The 15453-nt window shown below is 36.2% G+C and overlaps 1 protein-coding gene across 1 annotated transcript; it reads right to left on the minus strand.

The window, feature by feature from the left end:
* Nucleotides 1-1941: 1941 nt before the first annotated feature.
* LOC127118913 (alpha-xylosidase 1) lies at nucleotides 1942-6393 on the minus strand. Its single transcript, XM_051049149.1, has 3 exons — nucleotides 6108-6393; nucleotides 5309-5994; nucleotides 1942-3994 (listed from the first exon to the last, which is right to left on the minus strand). Exons 1-3 carry the CDS (start codon nucleotides 6338-6340, stop codon nucleotides 2127-2129), a joined length of 2787 nt encoding a protein of 928 aa, XP_050905106.1. The 5' UTR covers nucleotides 6341-6393; the 3' UTR covers nucleotides 1942-2126.
* Between the last annotated feature and the right edge of the window lie 9060 nt (nucleotides 6394-15453).

Genomic DNA, 15453 nt, shown 5'->3' on the forward strand with positions numbered 1-15453 from the left:
ACGTTTCTGCTATAAACCTTGCTAAGAATCCAATTTCACATGGGAGGAGAAAGCATACTAAGATGATGTTTCACTAATTGAGAGAACTTGTTAATGAAGGAAGGTTGAGATTGGGATATTGTAGAAGTGAATACCAAGTGGCTATTTGTTGACCAAGGGATTCACGATTGAAGTGTTCAAGAGATTGAAGAAGTTAATGAGAATGATAGGCTTAGAGGACTTGAATTAAGGTGGTGTGTTAATAATGGAAGATAATTTAAGTCAGTGCAACAGGTTGTAGTTTTATGTCAACACGTTGCACCCTTTTGTAAAATGTCAAATAGAAGCAAAGTGCAACTGATTGCACTAATGGTGCAACCGATTACATATGTAACCTTTTTGGTTAAAACTAAAACATAAGCAAAGTGCAACCATTTATATTGAGAATTTTCAGTTTTATTTAGTTAATTGTACCTCATCTCTTGTATTGGTGTATAAATATCCTTGGGGTATCTTGTGAGAAAATTAATGAAAATATCATTATACTTCTCTCTCTCTCTCTCTCTCTCTCTCTCTCTCTCTCTCTCTCTCTCTCTCTCTCTCTCTCTCTCTCTCTCTCTCTCTCTCTCTCTCTCTCTCTCTCTCTCTCTCTCTCTCTCTCTCTCTCTCTCTCTCTCTCTCTCTCTCTCTCTCTCTCTCTCTCTCTCTCTCTCTCTCTCTCTCTCTCTCTCTCTCTCTCTCTCTCTCTCTCTGAGTTTATCGTTTAATTTTTTCACCAACATTGTAATTTGAAGTTCTAACATTAATATACATTTACATTAAGGAAAGAAATTTGAAAAAAAAAGAGCAAACATTTAAGTAGGGTTAGAATTAAATGACGCCAAGGTGTCAAATTTACTAACAATACACATCTGATAACTCTTTACTGGATATTATAACAAAATTCATTGTTAGATTGAAAGTTATTATCATATATATATATCATGTCTATAAATTTTAACATCAATCGAAAATCATTTGACATGTCAATGAGCTGCATAAAAATCAATGTCTTACAAAACTTCATGAAAACTGTTAATTTTTAGCATTATCTTTAACATATCAATTGATTTTTGATTGATGTGAAATCTATATGATAATAGATTTCAATCCAATGGTAAATTTTGTTATACAGATATGGAATGAAAAGTTATCAGAAATATCATGTTACTAAATTTGATACTTTGGTGTCATTTGATCTTGACTCATTTAAAGAAGATGCGATGTATGATTAACAATGACACCAATGATAAAATAATCTCAGTTTTTTCAACATTACCTTTTAGATGCATTTGGACAACAATACTAAAAATATTATTGATATAAGTTGAAACAAGTATTGTACAATTTAGTTAGAATAAGTAATTTTATCACCAATTTTGTCCTCCATTAACATTGTTTGCAATTTTAACATAGGGGTAGAACAAGTCTTTTCTTATATTATAGATGAGTAGGCTAAAAGTAACCATATTCCTCGACACCAAAGAGGAGTAAGTATGGACTTAAATTAAGTATAGATTCCATAAAATCAATCCGGCCAAATTATAAACTCCGACCAACCTCATCTAGATTCTACCATATGATATGTGGACAACTTCAGCATTTTAGGGAGTTGGAGAATAATTGAGGAGGAGAAAAACTCAAATTTAAGAGCTTCTAATGCGTGTCCACGAGATTATCATTAAGGCTTACTAGGAATACTAACTAAGGACACCCACCGGAAAATATATGATCATCTTCTTCGATTAAATTTAAACATGCAAGTTATTTTCTTATTCATAAATAATATTTACTAATTTCAATTTATATTTTTATATTAATGTTTGATCATCAATTTTAATTTCTCAACAGTCTATAAAAAATTATTTTTACCAGGTAATTAGGATAAAACCTTATTTTTATTATTAAGTGAAGATTGGAAAATTTAGAAACACAATTATAAATCACTTGAATGACAACATGTCTCAACTCATAGGTACCTAGCTAAAAAACTAAAAGCCAGCATTCATATTTCAACTCATAAAAAAAGCGTTGCTTTTTTCTTTGCATTACTTAAAACTGAAAAATAAACAAGCTAACATAACACAAATCTCAGTCAATCTAAATCATCATCCCATTTTCCATGTCATAGCAAAGTTCTTACCAACAGGGATGCTCAAACCTCTCAATGCAACCATCACAGTCTTACTTTCTCCATTTCCTTCACCATTCAAATCTACATGTTCTGAAGTAGTAACATCCAAACCTGACTTACCAATCAATGGTTTTCCATCTAACTCAAGTGAAGCCACTGCTCCAACATTTCCATCCAATCCCAACACAGATATTGAATCAATAATCAAACCTTTGTCTAAAGCAAACTTACCCTCTTGAACTTCTGACCACACTTTCACACCTCCTTGTTTCACACTCGCGTATAGATCGATAAAACTCGAATATCCATTTCCAAGCTTTATTTCTGGACGTTCGTCGTCGTCGATGAAAAGTGTACCCTTAGCTTCTCCTTCTGTTGCGCCAGCCGGGAATGTTACAATGAGTGTGAACGGTGTTGTTCTAGCTTCCTTGGAGATCAAACCACCTTGCTGCATTGGAAGAATTGTGTTCTGATATAAATGGACATTTACTACATGAAGAGGCGCGTCGAGTGTAACATAAGTTCCGCCTTTTGATGTTATGGTGTGAGTCCAATCAAGTAAACTGTACCAACTACCGGGAGGAAACAATGCCTTCACTTGTGTTTTTCCTTGCTCGAGCACCGGCGATATCATGAGACTGCTTCCGAGCAAAAACTGAGTGCTGAGGCCGTAACATTCGGTGTAAGATGGGAAAGTGAAGAAAAGTGGTCTTGCAATTGGTGATCCACTGACATGAGCTTCATAGTTTAAGGTGTAAAGATATGGGAGAATCTTGTATCTTATACCTAAAGCGTTTCTAGCTGACTGAGCTACTGAATCCCATTGGTAAAGCTCTTGTCTAGGGGAGTAGTAGTTTGCATGATCTCTTGAAAAAGGGTAGAAAGCCCCTACTTCGATCCATCGATTGCATAGTTCTTCAGTTGGTTGCGGATAGAATCCACAAATGTCTGAACCAACCATTGGAACACCGAATATACCGAAGTTCAGCATTGTGGATATTGAATACCTCAAATTCTCCCATGTTCCTTGATTGTCACCTGTCCAATGTGCTGCATATTTCCCCGAACCAACATAAGTGGATCGCGACAAAATAAAAGGCCTTTTACCTTCAATTCCAAGAAGACCCTTGTGTGTTGCGACGGATTGCGAGAAACCATAGATACTATGAGCATCATACTCCAAGACGCCGTTATAGTGGGTTGCACTAGTGGCTATTGTTTTGTACCCGATTGGAGCCTGTATTCCCGAAGCGTTGATTTTGTAAGGAGGATCGTCCCATCTTGTTTTGGTGATGTTCTTGCAATCCAAGCAACAGATCCACCCCGGTCCTGTTCCACTCGGACATATCTTTCCCTTTGGAATTGTGCATTTACCAGAACAGAAATTCGAAGCTTCGTTCATGTCAATCCATAGACCATCAACAGGTACGAGTTCATGGAAGCGGCGGATCTCGTCACTCCACCAAGATACTGTCTTTGGATTGAGAAAATCAGGAAAGTTTACCGCTCCAGGCCAAACTTGAGCCAAGAAAGGTTCACCTTCGTACTTGATGAAAACATCGTTAGCCAAACCTCTTTGATATACACCGTAACTTGAGTTAACACCAATTCCAGGGTCAATAATGACAATGTACTTCATGCCAATGCTGTGAATCTTGTTTAAGAAGTTTAGAAGCTTAGGACGAGGATAGTTGTTTGGATTGAGTGTGAAGTCTTTGTGTCCGTCCATATGATCATCGTCGTTCCAAATCACATCAAGTGGGATTTGAGCCTTCTTGTAACTATCTACAACATCTTCCACTACTGACAGATTGTGATATCCCCATCTGCATTGGTGGAATCCTGTAATACCAAGAAGTAAAAATACTTTATAAAAACTTAAGGCACCATTTTTCAACTAGAATTGAATGCATAAGAATCTAAGTTAGGGGGTTGATTAGCTGAACTCGTTTGAAACATGGAGTTAGAGGATCTATGTTTAAATCCTGGTGAATTAGAATCGAATTTGAGACTTTGAGAGAAGCACGAGCATAAATTTCAAGCCTTTACCAACAGATCAACTCGGGTTAATCTAACAACTAATTACTAATTAGGGTTAGCTACATTGAAAAATGTTAATCGAATATCCCACCTTAAATTCTTACCCTTAAGCACAATGGACCATATTTAAGTGAATGATATTAATTCCACCAGCAAAGGAAGCTTATCTTTAAAAGACATTAAAAATCTCCCACATGGTTGATGCTATAAACAACACAATTTGAAAGAGTAATAATGATAATAATGACCCACATATTGCTTTATAGATGCATATATAAAAAATTCAAATTCTTGAGCCAAAAGTTTAGCATAAAAGATCAATTATTATTTTTATACGGTAAAGTTAATTTCCATTTTTGGTGGGTGATATCATTCCATGTGGACCTAAAAGGTATTAAATTACTCAACAACAGCACAAGGTGGACCAGAAAAGATTTTGTAAGGATTCAAAATCATACAAACACTGACAGAATTGAAAATAACTTTGCAAAACACAATTTTTTAAGGTCTCATATTCGAATCACATTAGATGCAAACAATCCCTCGGGTCAGTCCATACAGAGTTTTAAATGGGGAATTTTTTATCTAAATATTCCATTTTTTCAAATAAATATCCAAAATAACCCACTTTTTCACTTATTTCTCAAACTAACCCACTTTCAAATGAAAAAAATTCTCAAAACAAAGGGTACGTCAATCCAATTGGCGCCTATGTACAACATATAAGAGGTGTCAATCCAATTGACGCCTATGTACAACACATAAGAGGAGGCGTCAATCCAATTGACGACAGTGTACAAATATATAGGAGAGAGTATCTTCTTTCTCCTATGTTTGTAAACTGTCGCCAATTGATTTGAAAATTGGTTATTTAGATAAAATTATCTTAAATGAGCCCAGACTAGTGGACAGTCGAATCGGTACCTCGGATGGATCCGTCCATACAAAACTACGATCTAACTTTAAATGGGCCCCCGGACATGGTGGAATCAATCCCCTTGAATTAGTCGGACCATGAGTCATTGGATTCTCAAATGCTCTCATAATAAAAATTCAACAAAGTCACTAAACTACACACAATTATAAATTAGTAAAGTGAGAATTGAAGAATCATACCAAAAGCCCAGTAAGGCATAGGAGCAGGTCTTCCAATCAAAGAAGTATATTGATCAACAACATTCAAAGGAGTAGGACCAGAAAAGAAGTAAAAGTCAAACACACCACCAATAACCTTGTAAGTAAGAGAATTTCCTCTATAAAAAACATCCATTCCATTACTATTCAACAAAAGAACAGCATGTGCAGAAGCTTCACCACCATTATTTCTCAGATCCATATACATAGGATGTGATCCATACAAATCAGCATTAAGATTAATAGCTGATATATCAGTTGTATACAAAGTGTAAGGATCACTTGGATACAACTTAATCCCATGTGGTTGTGTGTTCTCTCCCAAACCATATAAAGATGCATCTTTTGGTAACTTTGTTGAAATCTCAAGATATTGGTCTTTGAAAACAAGTGAACTAAAAGGGTCTGAAAAAGTTGATGTGGAATTGAAAAGGGTTTCGCCGTTTGATTTTCTTTTGACTGAAAAACTAAATGGGTTAGAAATGTAGCTGAAGAGAAGCTCAGAGCCTGAATATTCTGAGACTTCAATAGGGTCAACCTTCTTGAACTTTCCTATTGTTTGTGTTAATGAAGGTGGTTGTTCTCTTGGTATTAGGTTGTAGGGTACTTCCCATCTTTGCTTGTTTGCATCTGTTATGTGTACCCTTAAACGGTTATCTGTTTCATGCCTGCAAAAACAAAACAAAGAAAAACAAGTACAATGAACAAAACAACCTTTGAGAAACACAAGAAAATACAACAAGATTTGAGAAACAAAGTAATGTGTTTTTTTATGACTTACTTGGCATAGAACCTAAGAAGGGGAATGTCAGGGCCATAGGTTTTGGTTTTCGTGTTAATTTGAAGGAGTCCAACAAGGGCACCATCAGAGGTCTCTTGAATGGAGATAAGACTATAGCCATTGCCGATTTTGGTGACATTATTTGATGAAGAAGTAACGTCAGATGCAAAAAGAACAAGAGTTAGAAGAAGAGAGGAGAGACATAGAGATGCTAAACAGTGAGGAAAAACCATAGCTCACTGAAGTGGAGTGTAGTGAGGAGAGTGAGTGAGCAAGATAGTGTCTGGGTAGATGTGGAGTATAAATAGCCAAGTACCAACCAGATCCAAATAAATTACTCTCTTACCATTATGTGTATTTTTTTTTCATGTAAATCAATTTTTTTTTTCACAATTGCAGATATTAATTTCTCAAATTAAAAATAACTATAAAAAATTTCAAAAAATTTAACAATGCGTAGTACCGATAAGATGAGTCAACAAAATGAGTTTGATCCCAAAATTTTGGGTGAAACCAGACCAATGCATAGGTTAGATATGATTGATTTAATAATGTGTATGACAAAATGTTACTCCCTCCGTTATTTTTTAAGTGTCACTTTCTTGATAAAATTTTGTTTCTTTTTAATTGTCATTTACGGAATTCAAGATAATATTAAATGCACTTTTGTCAAAATTACCCCTATACAATTATTACAGAGAGAAAAAATAAAGTGAATGTAGGATATTATTAAGGGTATTATAGGTAAAATGAGAATTATTATTTAAAAAGTAACAATAATGATTAATTTTCTTGATATGTGTAAAAAATCAAAAAATGACATTTAAAAAGGAACGGAGGGAGTACTAGTAAAACCTTTTTCTTACCGAATAAGATGTGAAAATAAGGAAAGAAATTTTTTAGTTAATCAACATTAGTCATTGTTAAAGTCTTGAAGACCCTTGTCTTTTGTGTTTAGTACAAGGTATTTTACTTATTCTACTGTACGGAAGTTCTCTTAATCTACTGTTTGACGCGTGTAGGGTGGAAGATTCCTTAGCTGAACACGTGATACCATAAATAAAAAATATCTAAGTTAATAATGTGAGTGAGTTAAATTAAGCATTACATAATCTACTATCATTTTGCTTAGGTCTTCATTTATCGTTTTCTCAAATTACTAATGTTAGAATAAGGATTTATTTATTTGTTAAAATAAAGGGAACCTTTCTTTAAAAAAATAGATAGAGATTTAAAAATTTAAGAATAAGTAATGACATTGAAATCTTTGTTTAGAAGTATTTTCTGAAAACAAATTAATGTTGTTCCATTCTAGAACCAGAAATGAAAAAGAACATAGAAATTACGGCGGAACGAAGTTTCTGAAGTATTATGACGATGTGACACCATGGATCGAAGGTCGTGGTCATGATGTTTATTAAACCAGAGGTATCGGTCTTGATGTGATGTAGTTAATCAGTGGTTGTTATCTCTGATACGATGGACATATGGGGTACCTACATGGTTATCACTCCAACATCCAAGTCAATTTAGGGTTCAAGATAGTGGTAGTGAAAGTGGAGATTAGAGATCGTGTACCTGAAAATCTTTTACGAAGGTATTTATACCTAGGACCTGACGGGGCATGTTGGATAATGGGCCTCATGTTATTAGGCATTTGGTCGGTGCGGAGCAGTGGGTCCCGAGTCTTTGGCCGACATAGAATAATTTCCCCTAAGAATCATCAGGCATGTTTGATGTCGAGGGGGACTCTTCTAGTAGTAGTGGCCGAACTTTGAGGGTGTTTGTCCAAGAGTCAGTTGGCATGCTCCACTTTGGTTTTGGCAAAGCGTGATGGGGATGTGAGCATTAAATGTAATCTCATTATTGGAATATTTTGTTGTTTTTCTTTGACGTGTGACCTGAAAAGGTATGGGGTGACGTGGCGCAACTTTTAGTGTATTTGAGTACACTTTAGTGAGGTTGTCTTCCCCGGATGAATTATGACCGTTGATTTACCCTTGTTTCCTTCTTTCAATATGATTCGTTCGACTGCCTTCGTCTATATAAAAATGGACAGAGATCATGGAGAAACTTTTTAGCCATCTTATGGACTGAGTTTCCTTTGTCTCTTTTAGTCCTTCCCCATTATCAGAGAGCATTCTTCTTCTAGAGTAACTGTTGTTGCATGTTCATAATTTCAAAGCATTAAAGCTTCGACTTTTTGGCCTTGTCTCTTGCTTCAACACTTTCACCCTCATATTTCAAGGTACCTTCTCTTCACCTCGTTTTTTTACTCAAGTCTTTGTTGCATTTTTATTACTATGAATGGTAACCCTATTATCGTCGAGAGTTACTTAAAGGGTAGTGTTCCTTCGTATTCGAACATGGGAATAGAGTCTGAATCACATTCCTTCCCATTTGTGAGTGGGGATTTTGAATCAAAAGTCATCATTTTAAGTGATGATTCAGATATGGAAAAGTCATATGGAGAATCTCTTTCAAACAAAGTTATTTCTAGAGATCCTTTAGAGACTCTATTTTTGGTGAAGTCTAACGGGGGTGAAACTTCGTCGAAAGACTTATGCCCCCTCTTGTCTTAACCAAGACAGAAATAGAGGTTGCCTGTCAAAGGAGGGAACACGTTGGTCGTTTTGTCAAAATATACCAAGGAGTAACTGGTCATGGCCCTAGTGATGTTGAAATTGCTCGTCATATGGAGTGTTTGGGGCGGCTTGATGTCGTGTCTTGGGTTAGTCCCAGTGACTATCATAGAGCTAATGTATTGGCCCATAAGGATTTTCGATTAATAGAGTCGGTCAATGCTAATATGCATGATTTGATGGCCGCTAAAATAGTTGGGATTTTTTCTGTCTTAAACACCGTAACAATGTGACTGAAGCCGACATCACGCTTGGCAACCTCCGAATTGGGCAATTCTACCGGTGGGTCCAGATGAGAGGGTGTATAGCTCTTTCGAGGGTTGTTTAGTTCTTCGAAACGAGTGTCTCTTCATCAGGTTGGGATACACTCGTCCTCTCTGATTTTGAGGTGGTCGTGATAAACTATTTGAAGGTTTCTTCCTCGCAGCTTCATCGTGGAGCTTGGGCTTTCATGAAAGCATTTCAGCTTTTCGCCGAGTACAAGTCTTGGAAACCTTCTTTAGGGCTATTTTTTTACCTTTTTTCTATAAATCATACTTCACTAAATGATGCTTGGGATCAAGGACTGATCTCTTTTCATCCTTAAGTGCCCTGGTTAAGCTATTTTGCCTCTAGTTTAGGTGGTTTTCTGAAGCGTTTCATATTAGTGAGACCTACCGCTTTTGAGGCTCATCTGGCCTTTTGTTCGTCTTTAGCCCCGACGGGAAGTGCTAGCTCTTGTAGAGGAGGTTTTTGGAAGTACTGGTCCAGAGTTCATTTCCATCGGCCTATTTATTTTTACCACTTAGGGCTAACTTCTCTATCTCCTAAGGAAGTAAAGATTAAAGAGGATTTATATGTCTGATATAAAGGGCTCGGATATGAAGAAGGATTTGGTTCTGGCGAGGTATTTTCTTTTCAGTAAAAGAAAAGGCAAATAGATAATTACGGAATAATTAGTGCGTCTGATTATTTCGAGAGACACAAATTCTTTGGTGAGGACGGGGATCTAGGCGCCCCTATTTTTAATAGTGCAACTTTTTTATTGCAGATAACATGGATCAACTGAGTCAATTACGGAAAGCTCTAGTGTTTGCCAATGATTATGGCCTTACCAATGATTATGGCCTTACCAATGGCTTGTATGTCTGGGTGCCGGAGGCACCAATTGTTGCATCTACTTATGCTCTGAAGGCTCAAATGCTTGTTGCGAGGGTTTCCCCAACAGTAGTTGAGACTACTATCCTAGTCACGACTCTTGAGATGGATTAGTCAGCTACAACATAGGCTGGTTTCTATGCTCGGGAACTTTCACCTTCTCCTTCCCCCGCCAAGATGGGTTGGGGTGATAGTTTGTCTACTCTTGTTGAAGGAGGTTCTTCCAATCGGGCTCACTTGTTGGAGGGTGGCGAGCAATGTAACACCCTAAAACCCTCACTTATAAATATACTGAGTAGATCAATTACAAACAACTATTTCCAATAGGATGTCACACAATCTCTATAATCAACCTACTATGTAACACTTATTAAAATAAAACATTTAATTCAAAACACATGTCATCACATACTCTGATTTAATTAGGCTCATCACACATAATTAATCATTAAAACAACCACTCAATCAAATAAGTTCAATTATAACTTTTATATAAAATTAAACTCAATTAAGGCAATATGCCTTCAACATCAAGACAACTCAAAACCAAGAATATAACATTTAATCTCGTAACAATAACTCAGAATAAGAGAAAATATAACGTTCACCCACCTAGTTTTACAGATCAGAGCAACGATAATATAAAACGCATAAAACTAGAAAATAAGAATAGCCTCAATACCATCCTTCAACTTTAAAGCAATTACTTTTCTACCTGCTTATTTGTTCCATAAGAAGGAGCACATAACACCACAACAAAATAAGTGGATGAGAATACACTCAAAATATATAATGGTGCAAAAGAATGAAAGGGTATCCTAAAAGTATAACATCATATTTCATACATTCCAATTATGTATATCAATACAACAATTACTCAATAACACCCAAAACAACTCATATGCACAACCTTTATGTAATACAATGCAACAACGATTCAACTCATACATGTGGTACCAACTCAACAAAGGCTTTTCATACGAATCAGGTCCTAACATCTGAACCTCGAGCCCCCTCATCTGAGCTCGGGACAAATCAATAGTCTTAACATTTGAACTTATGATTCTCCTCTTTCACAACAACAATAACATATGATACATGTACAATATAATGCACAACCATAACAACACAACACATATTTATAGTTCCACATCTAAATGTAAATAGCAACATCAAAGTAGTCCTCACAACTGAACTACCCACCACAATCTCAATTATATGTTCATCACATAATTATCTCATCATCAACACACTTCAATATCCTTGGATTAATCAAACAATTCAATTAATCAACCAAAACTCATCAAAACATACTAAACATCAGCCAACATCGACCGCCGGGGAAAATGACACTAAAAATCCAACTCAACTGGTCAAAATTCACCCACTGGCACGATGATAGGTAACCCATTACCAAGGTGAAGCCTATCATCACCATTTTCCCTCAACTGTCACCCATGTCACGATCGACAAGGCTTCATGCTTGCCTGGTGGCCATGACGGTCTCCCTGTCAGATAGTTGACGCCCGTCAACGTCTTAAGGAACATGACGACCAGATCGCCATGCAGATGATACTCGTCATCTGTTGCAAAAAGCATAAATCATGCTTTGCTATGGAGTTTGGTCCAGACCTCCAATTTTTCGCCACAGACCCTCTAATCGATCATAATAATTAGAGATATAGCATATTATTATTACAACATCATATACATAGAGATTAACATGAAATTTCATCAATTAATCACAACTTTTAACACTTTATTCATTATATTCATACCAACCATATGAACACAACTCACACCACTTTCATGAATATAAACATCTATTTTTTCATGGTGAATCAGCACACAGAATTCATGATTAATTTCAACAATCATATCATATTATTGAATAATTTCATCCATATCATCAAACATTCAACAAAGGAAGAAAGTAAGGAAAACCTAATGGAGATTAAGGACTTCTCCGTACACATCATGCAATTAACACCATATTTAGAGTAGTCCCCCTTATCTTGGATTTCCAACAGCAACTCTAAGCCTCGGCAATGTGACTACTCTTAGGTTTTCTAATCTTTTTTTATTAAACAAAACCTCAATTATTCTTTTAAAATTTATACTTTTGCCCCAACTTATCATAACTCTGACCACTTACCTTATTTTCCTCATACATTATATTTTTCACCAAAAACCTTTATTTTCTATTTAATTCAATTATTTAATTTTATAATTAATTAATTAAATAACTAACCACTTTTATACCCATCCCAACATAGCATAAACAATCCAAGACACCGAATCATTCATCTAATGCATATAAAATTCATTTAAGTAAATAAATAAAGCATAAATTCAATTAAGTAATTAATTTAAAGAAACAAGGGTGTTACATGTAGGTTGTTCTTACTCCTTTCTTCGACTTCCTGTTATTTTTCCCTCCAGGGTACCTAGCACCCCAGAGGAATTTGCTACTGTCATAGCTTCTGAAGATCTAGATTTTGTTCAGGGTTTGTCTGCAACTGACAGAAGAAGTCCTTTACGGATGCTTCACATACTTTATTCAGGGCTGAATCCCTCATTTCTATTGTAGTTGCTGGTCAGGACGAGGTTCTAGGCTCTGGCATGAGCGAGATGAGCTAAAAGAGAAGTATTGATCCCTTGAGCAGAAAAATTATGATGTTGAGAAGAAATTGGCTGAACTACTGGTGAATGTCGATGTTGTTAACTCTTTGCAGGAAGAGGTAGATTGGTACAACCGACCGTCCCCTTTGACTGTCAGATAGAGAAGTTGAACGCTTGCTTTGCTAATGGAGAGAAAAGTTGTAAGAAGGTTTCTGAAGACGCGACTAAAGCTTGTCGGGCGTTCAAAGCAAATCGGAAATTTCTTAAATAAAAGAAGGAAGACCATGACAATGCTTTGAAAGGCCTCAAGGAGGAGGTGTCTGCTGCTCGGATGAAATCTTGAGAATCCCTTCAACGGGCTATAGAAGTCGGGTGTAGGGTTTAAGATGAAATGTTGAAGCAGACATGAGAACTTTGTCCATCCTTTCCATTACCACTGACCAGCTGGATCCTTTAGCATATGCTTATGGAAAGGATACTAGAAGTGGTCTTGGAGCTTTGGAGTTGGGCGTCGATGTCTGAAAGCCTTTTTTTCTTCTTTCTTTGTTTCATATTTTCCTGTAAGATAATATTATCTCATATATTTAACATCAGTATTAAATTACGAGAATATGATATATATCATGTGATAATGGTTTTTTTTAGAGAAGTCGAAATGGTTAGTGATGGCCATGAAGATTCCGACGAATTCGATTTGTCGACCAAGAGTTCTAACTATGGTCAAAATTGTAGTCAGACAAAGACCAGGGAGTTTTTGGACTCAGTGAATTTCAGAGTTTCTAAGAGTTATTCTATGCAGTCGAATAAGAGATAGAGGGATAAAATCAAACAGTTATTGAAGGACACATGGAAGCTTGTCGAAGACAGAAGTTGCATGGAAGGGAAGACGTGTAATACTCTTCTTAGTCGATCGTTATAGAAGGTTTAAGTTAGGATTAGTATATAAGTAGCATTCACTTTGAGTTTTAGGGGTCTGCAATTGTATGCAAATTCTGCAAAACTCAAAGTATATGTGTGATTGAGAAAAGACTTGAGAATGTATGTATGTGTTCCATTTTTTACAAGTTAAAGTCTTTTATTTTCAAATCATCTTATGCAATTAAATTACTTTTAATCATTTTATTTTAAGCTCTTTTCATTTCGATTTGCTTAAAGTTCAGTTATCATTTTCAAACTGTACATTTCGACATTGATGTCGAAATTATTTAAAGTTTATGAGTTACACAAATATGTCTTGAGATATTTTCAAGTTTAATACCTTAAGTAAATTGAAACTTGTTTTTGTTTACTAAATTTCACAGTAAACAAATTGGCACACCCTGTGGGACCCTTTTTGTGTGAATATTTACTTTTTGTTTTTGAAATTGTTTTATTTTTTAAGTTCTTCATTTAAGAAAATTCTCATATTATGATTGTGCGTGAGATTGAGGATTGGTAGGATAACCAAAAAAGAAACTAGAAACCCAGTGAGGAGATACGTTAAGGAAAATGATTACTCCCATAAATAACAATAATGAAGAATAACCAGCCAATAGCACTAGGGCAGGCACGGTCACTGCAAGTTCGACTGAACTAGTTGCCTCTCCTGTTACCACAACGACCATACTGTTAACAACGGTTAGGCCATCAAATCCATATGAAGTGATGGTTTTTCCCCTTCGATAACACAGAGTCACCCAGTAACTCCTGGACCGATTATGGCAACAAAATTTAGACCTTTTGCCATCAATTTCACAATGCCTATGTCTGGGCATGAAACAACCTTATGGCATGCCAACACCAATGATGGAAAACCTATACCTTCAACGTGACCAAATGTGATGAGATTTTCGAATTATTGGTCGCAGATGGCCAAGTACTAGCACCACCAGGCATGAAAATGCCGCCATTAGAATAAAGAAAGAGACAAAGGTTTTGTAAATATAATAATTTTTTAGAGCATAAAACCTCACAATGTTTCTTTTCAGGGATCTTGTTTAGAACGATTTGAACGATAAAAGGCTCAAACTTGCTAAGGGCGAAGCTTCCATAAAGATAAATTTTGATCCATTGCAAGTTGGAGAAACCAATTATGCTGAATCAACATGGTTGAGATCATCGAGGATTTCGACATGGGGGTCAAGGATGACGATTTCAGAGGTAGAGATAACTAGATATGAGGTTATATATCCTAAGGTTGTAGAAGGTTTGATCGAATTCCTCCACCGATGCAAAGTTGGGGATTCGGAAGTTATGTGTTTGATGTTGTAGAGGGTTGAAAAGAAGATGGAGAGTGCTCAGCAGGCGAAGAGGAAGGAAAATTGGAGGAGGAATAAGCCTGAGTTCTATTCAACAATAGAGGAGTCCCTCAGAAAAAAGAGCAGTTTCCTATCCACCAGAAGGGCAAGCCTCACACTTATGTGCCAACATCCAATGCTCTCTAAGGGATATGGACGAAGCCAGTTGGAAGATAGTTGTTTTCCCCTAAACAAGTCAAGTCGAAGAGAAAAGAGAATCAAGAAATACCATCTTAGTAGGATGAATTGGTTACTAATAATTTCGAGACAGGGTCGGAAGACGACATCGATGTGATGTTTAATGTGGTACGGTGCTCCCAAGGGAGTATGATTCTCCCACAGAGGTTTCTGAACCAACGAATTGTGAGGATGAGGAAATGAAGAAGCACAAGCCTGTTGTCAAACCCTAATTTTGACCCTGAAGTAGAAAATTGATACATACATCACAACTTTCACATCACCTATATAGCATGACATGCATTTCATGCTGCATATTGCCTAAAATGTCAATCAAAATAAATTTTCGGATTTAAAGACAGAATGGTTGAATCAATTCACAAATGTACGTCGAATTAGCAGGAGAAAAAAATCAAAATCGAGCTTGCAGACATCTGTTTTATTAATCTATGTTTCGCGTAGTTTAACATGATATGCTCGTTTTATTTTTCG

The sequence above is a fragment of the Lathyrus oleraceus genome, chromosome 2, assembly GCF_024323335.1.
Source record: "Lathyrus oleraceus cultivar Zhongwan6 chromosome 2, CAAS_Psat_ZW6_1.0, whole genome shotgun sequence".
Lineage (NCBI taxonomy): Eukaryota > Viridiplantae > Streptophyta > Magnoliopsida > Fabales > Fabaceae > Lathyrus > Lathyrus oleraceus.

Bases quoted from the DNA above. Each gene is read 5' to 3' on its own strand.
- LOC127118913 (XM_051049149.1), bottom strand. From the start codon at position 6,340: ATGGTTTTTCCTCACTGTTTAGCATCTCTATGTCTCTCCTCTCTTCTT. The intron at 5,995-6,107 runs GTAAGTCATAAA...TTGTTTTTGCAG, and splicing joins CTTCTTAGGTTCTATGCCAA to GCATGAAACAGATAACCGTT. The intron at 3,995-5,308 runs GTATGATTCTTC...TTGGTATTACAG, and splicing joins TATGCCTTACTGGGCTTTTG to GATTCCACCAATGCAGATGG.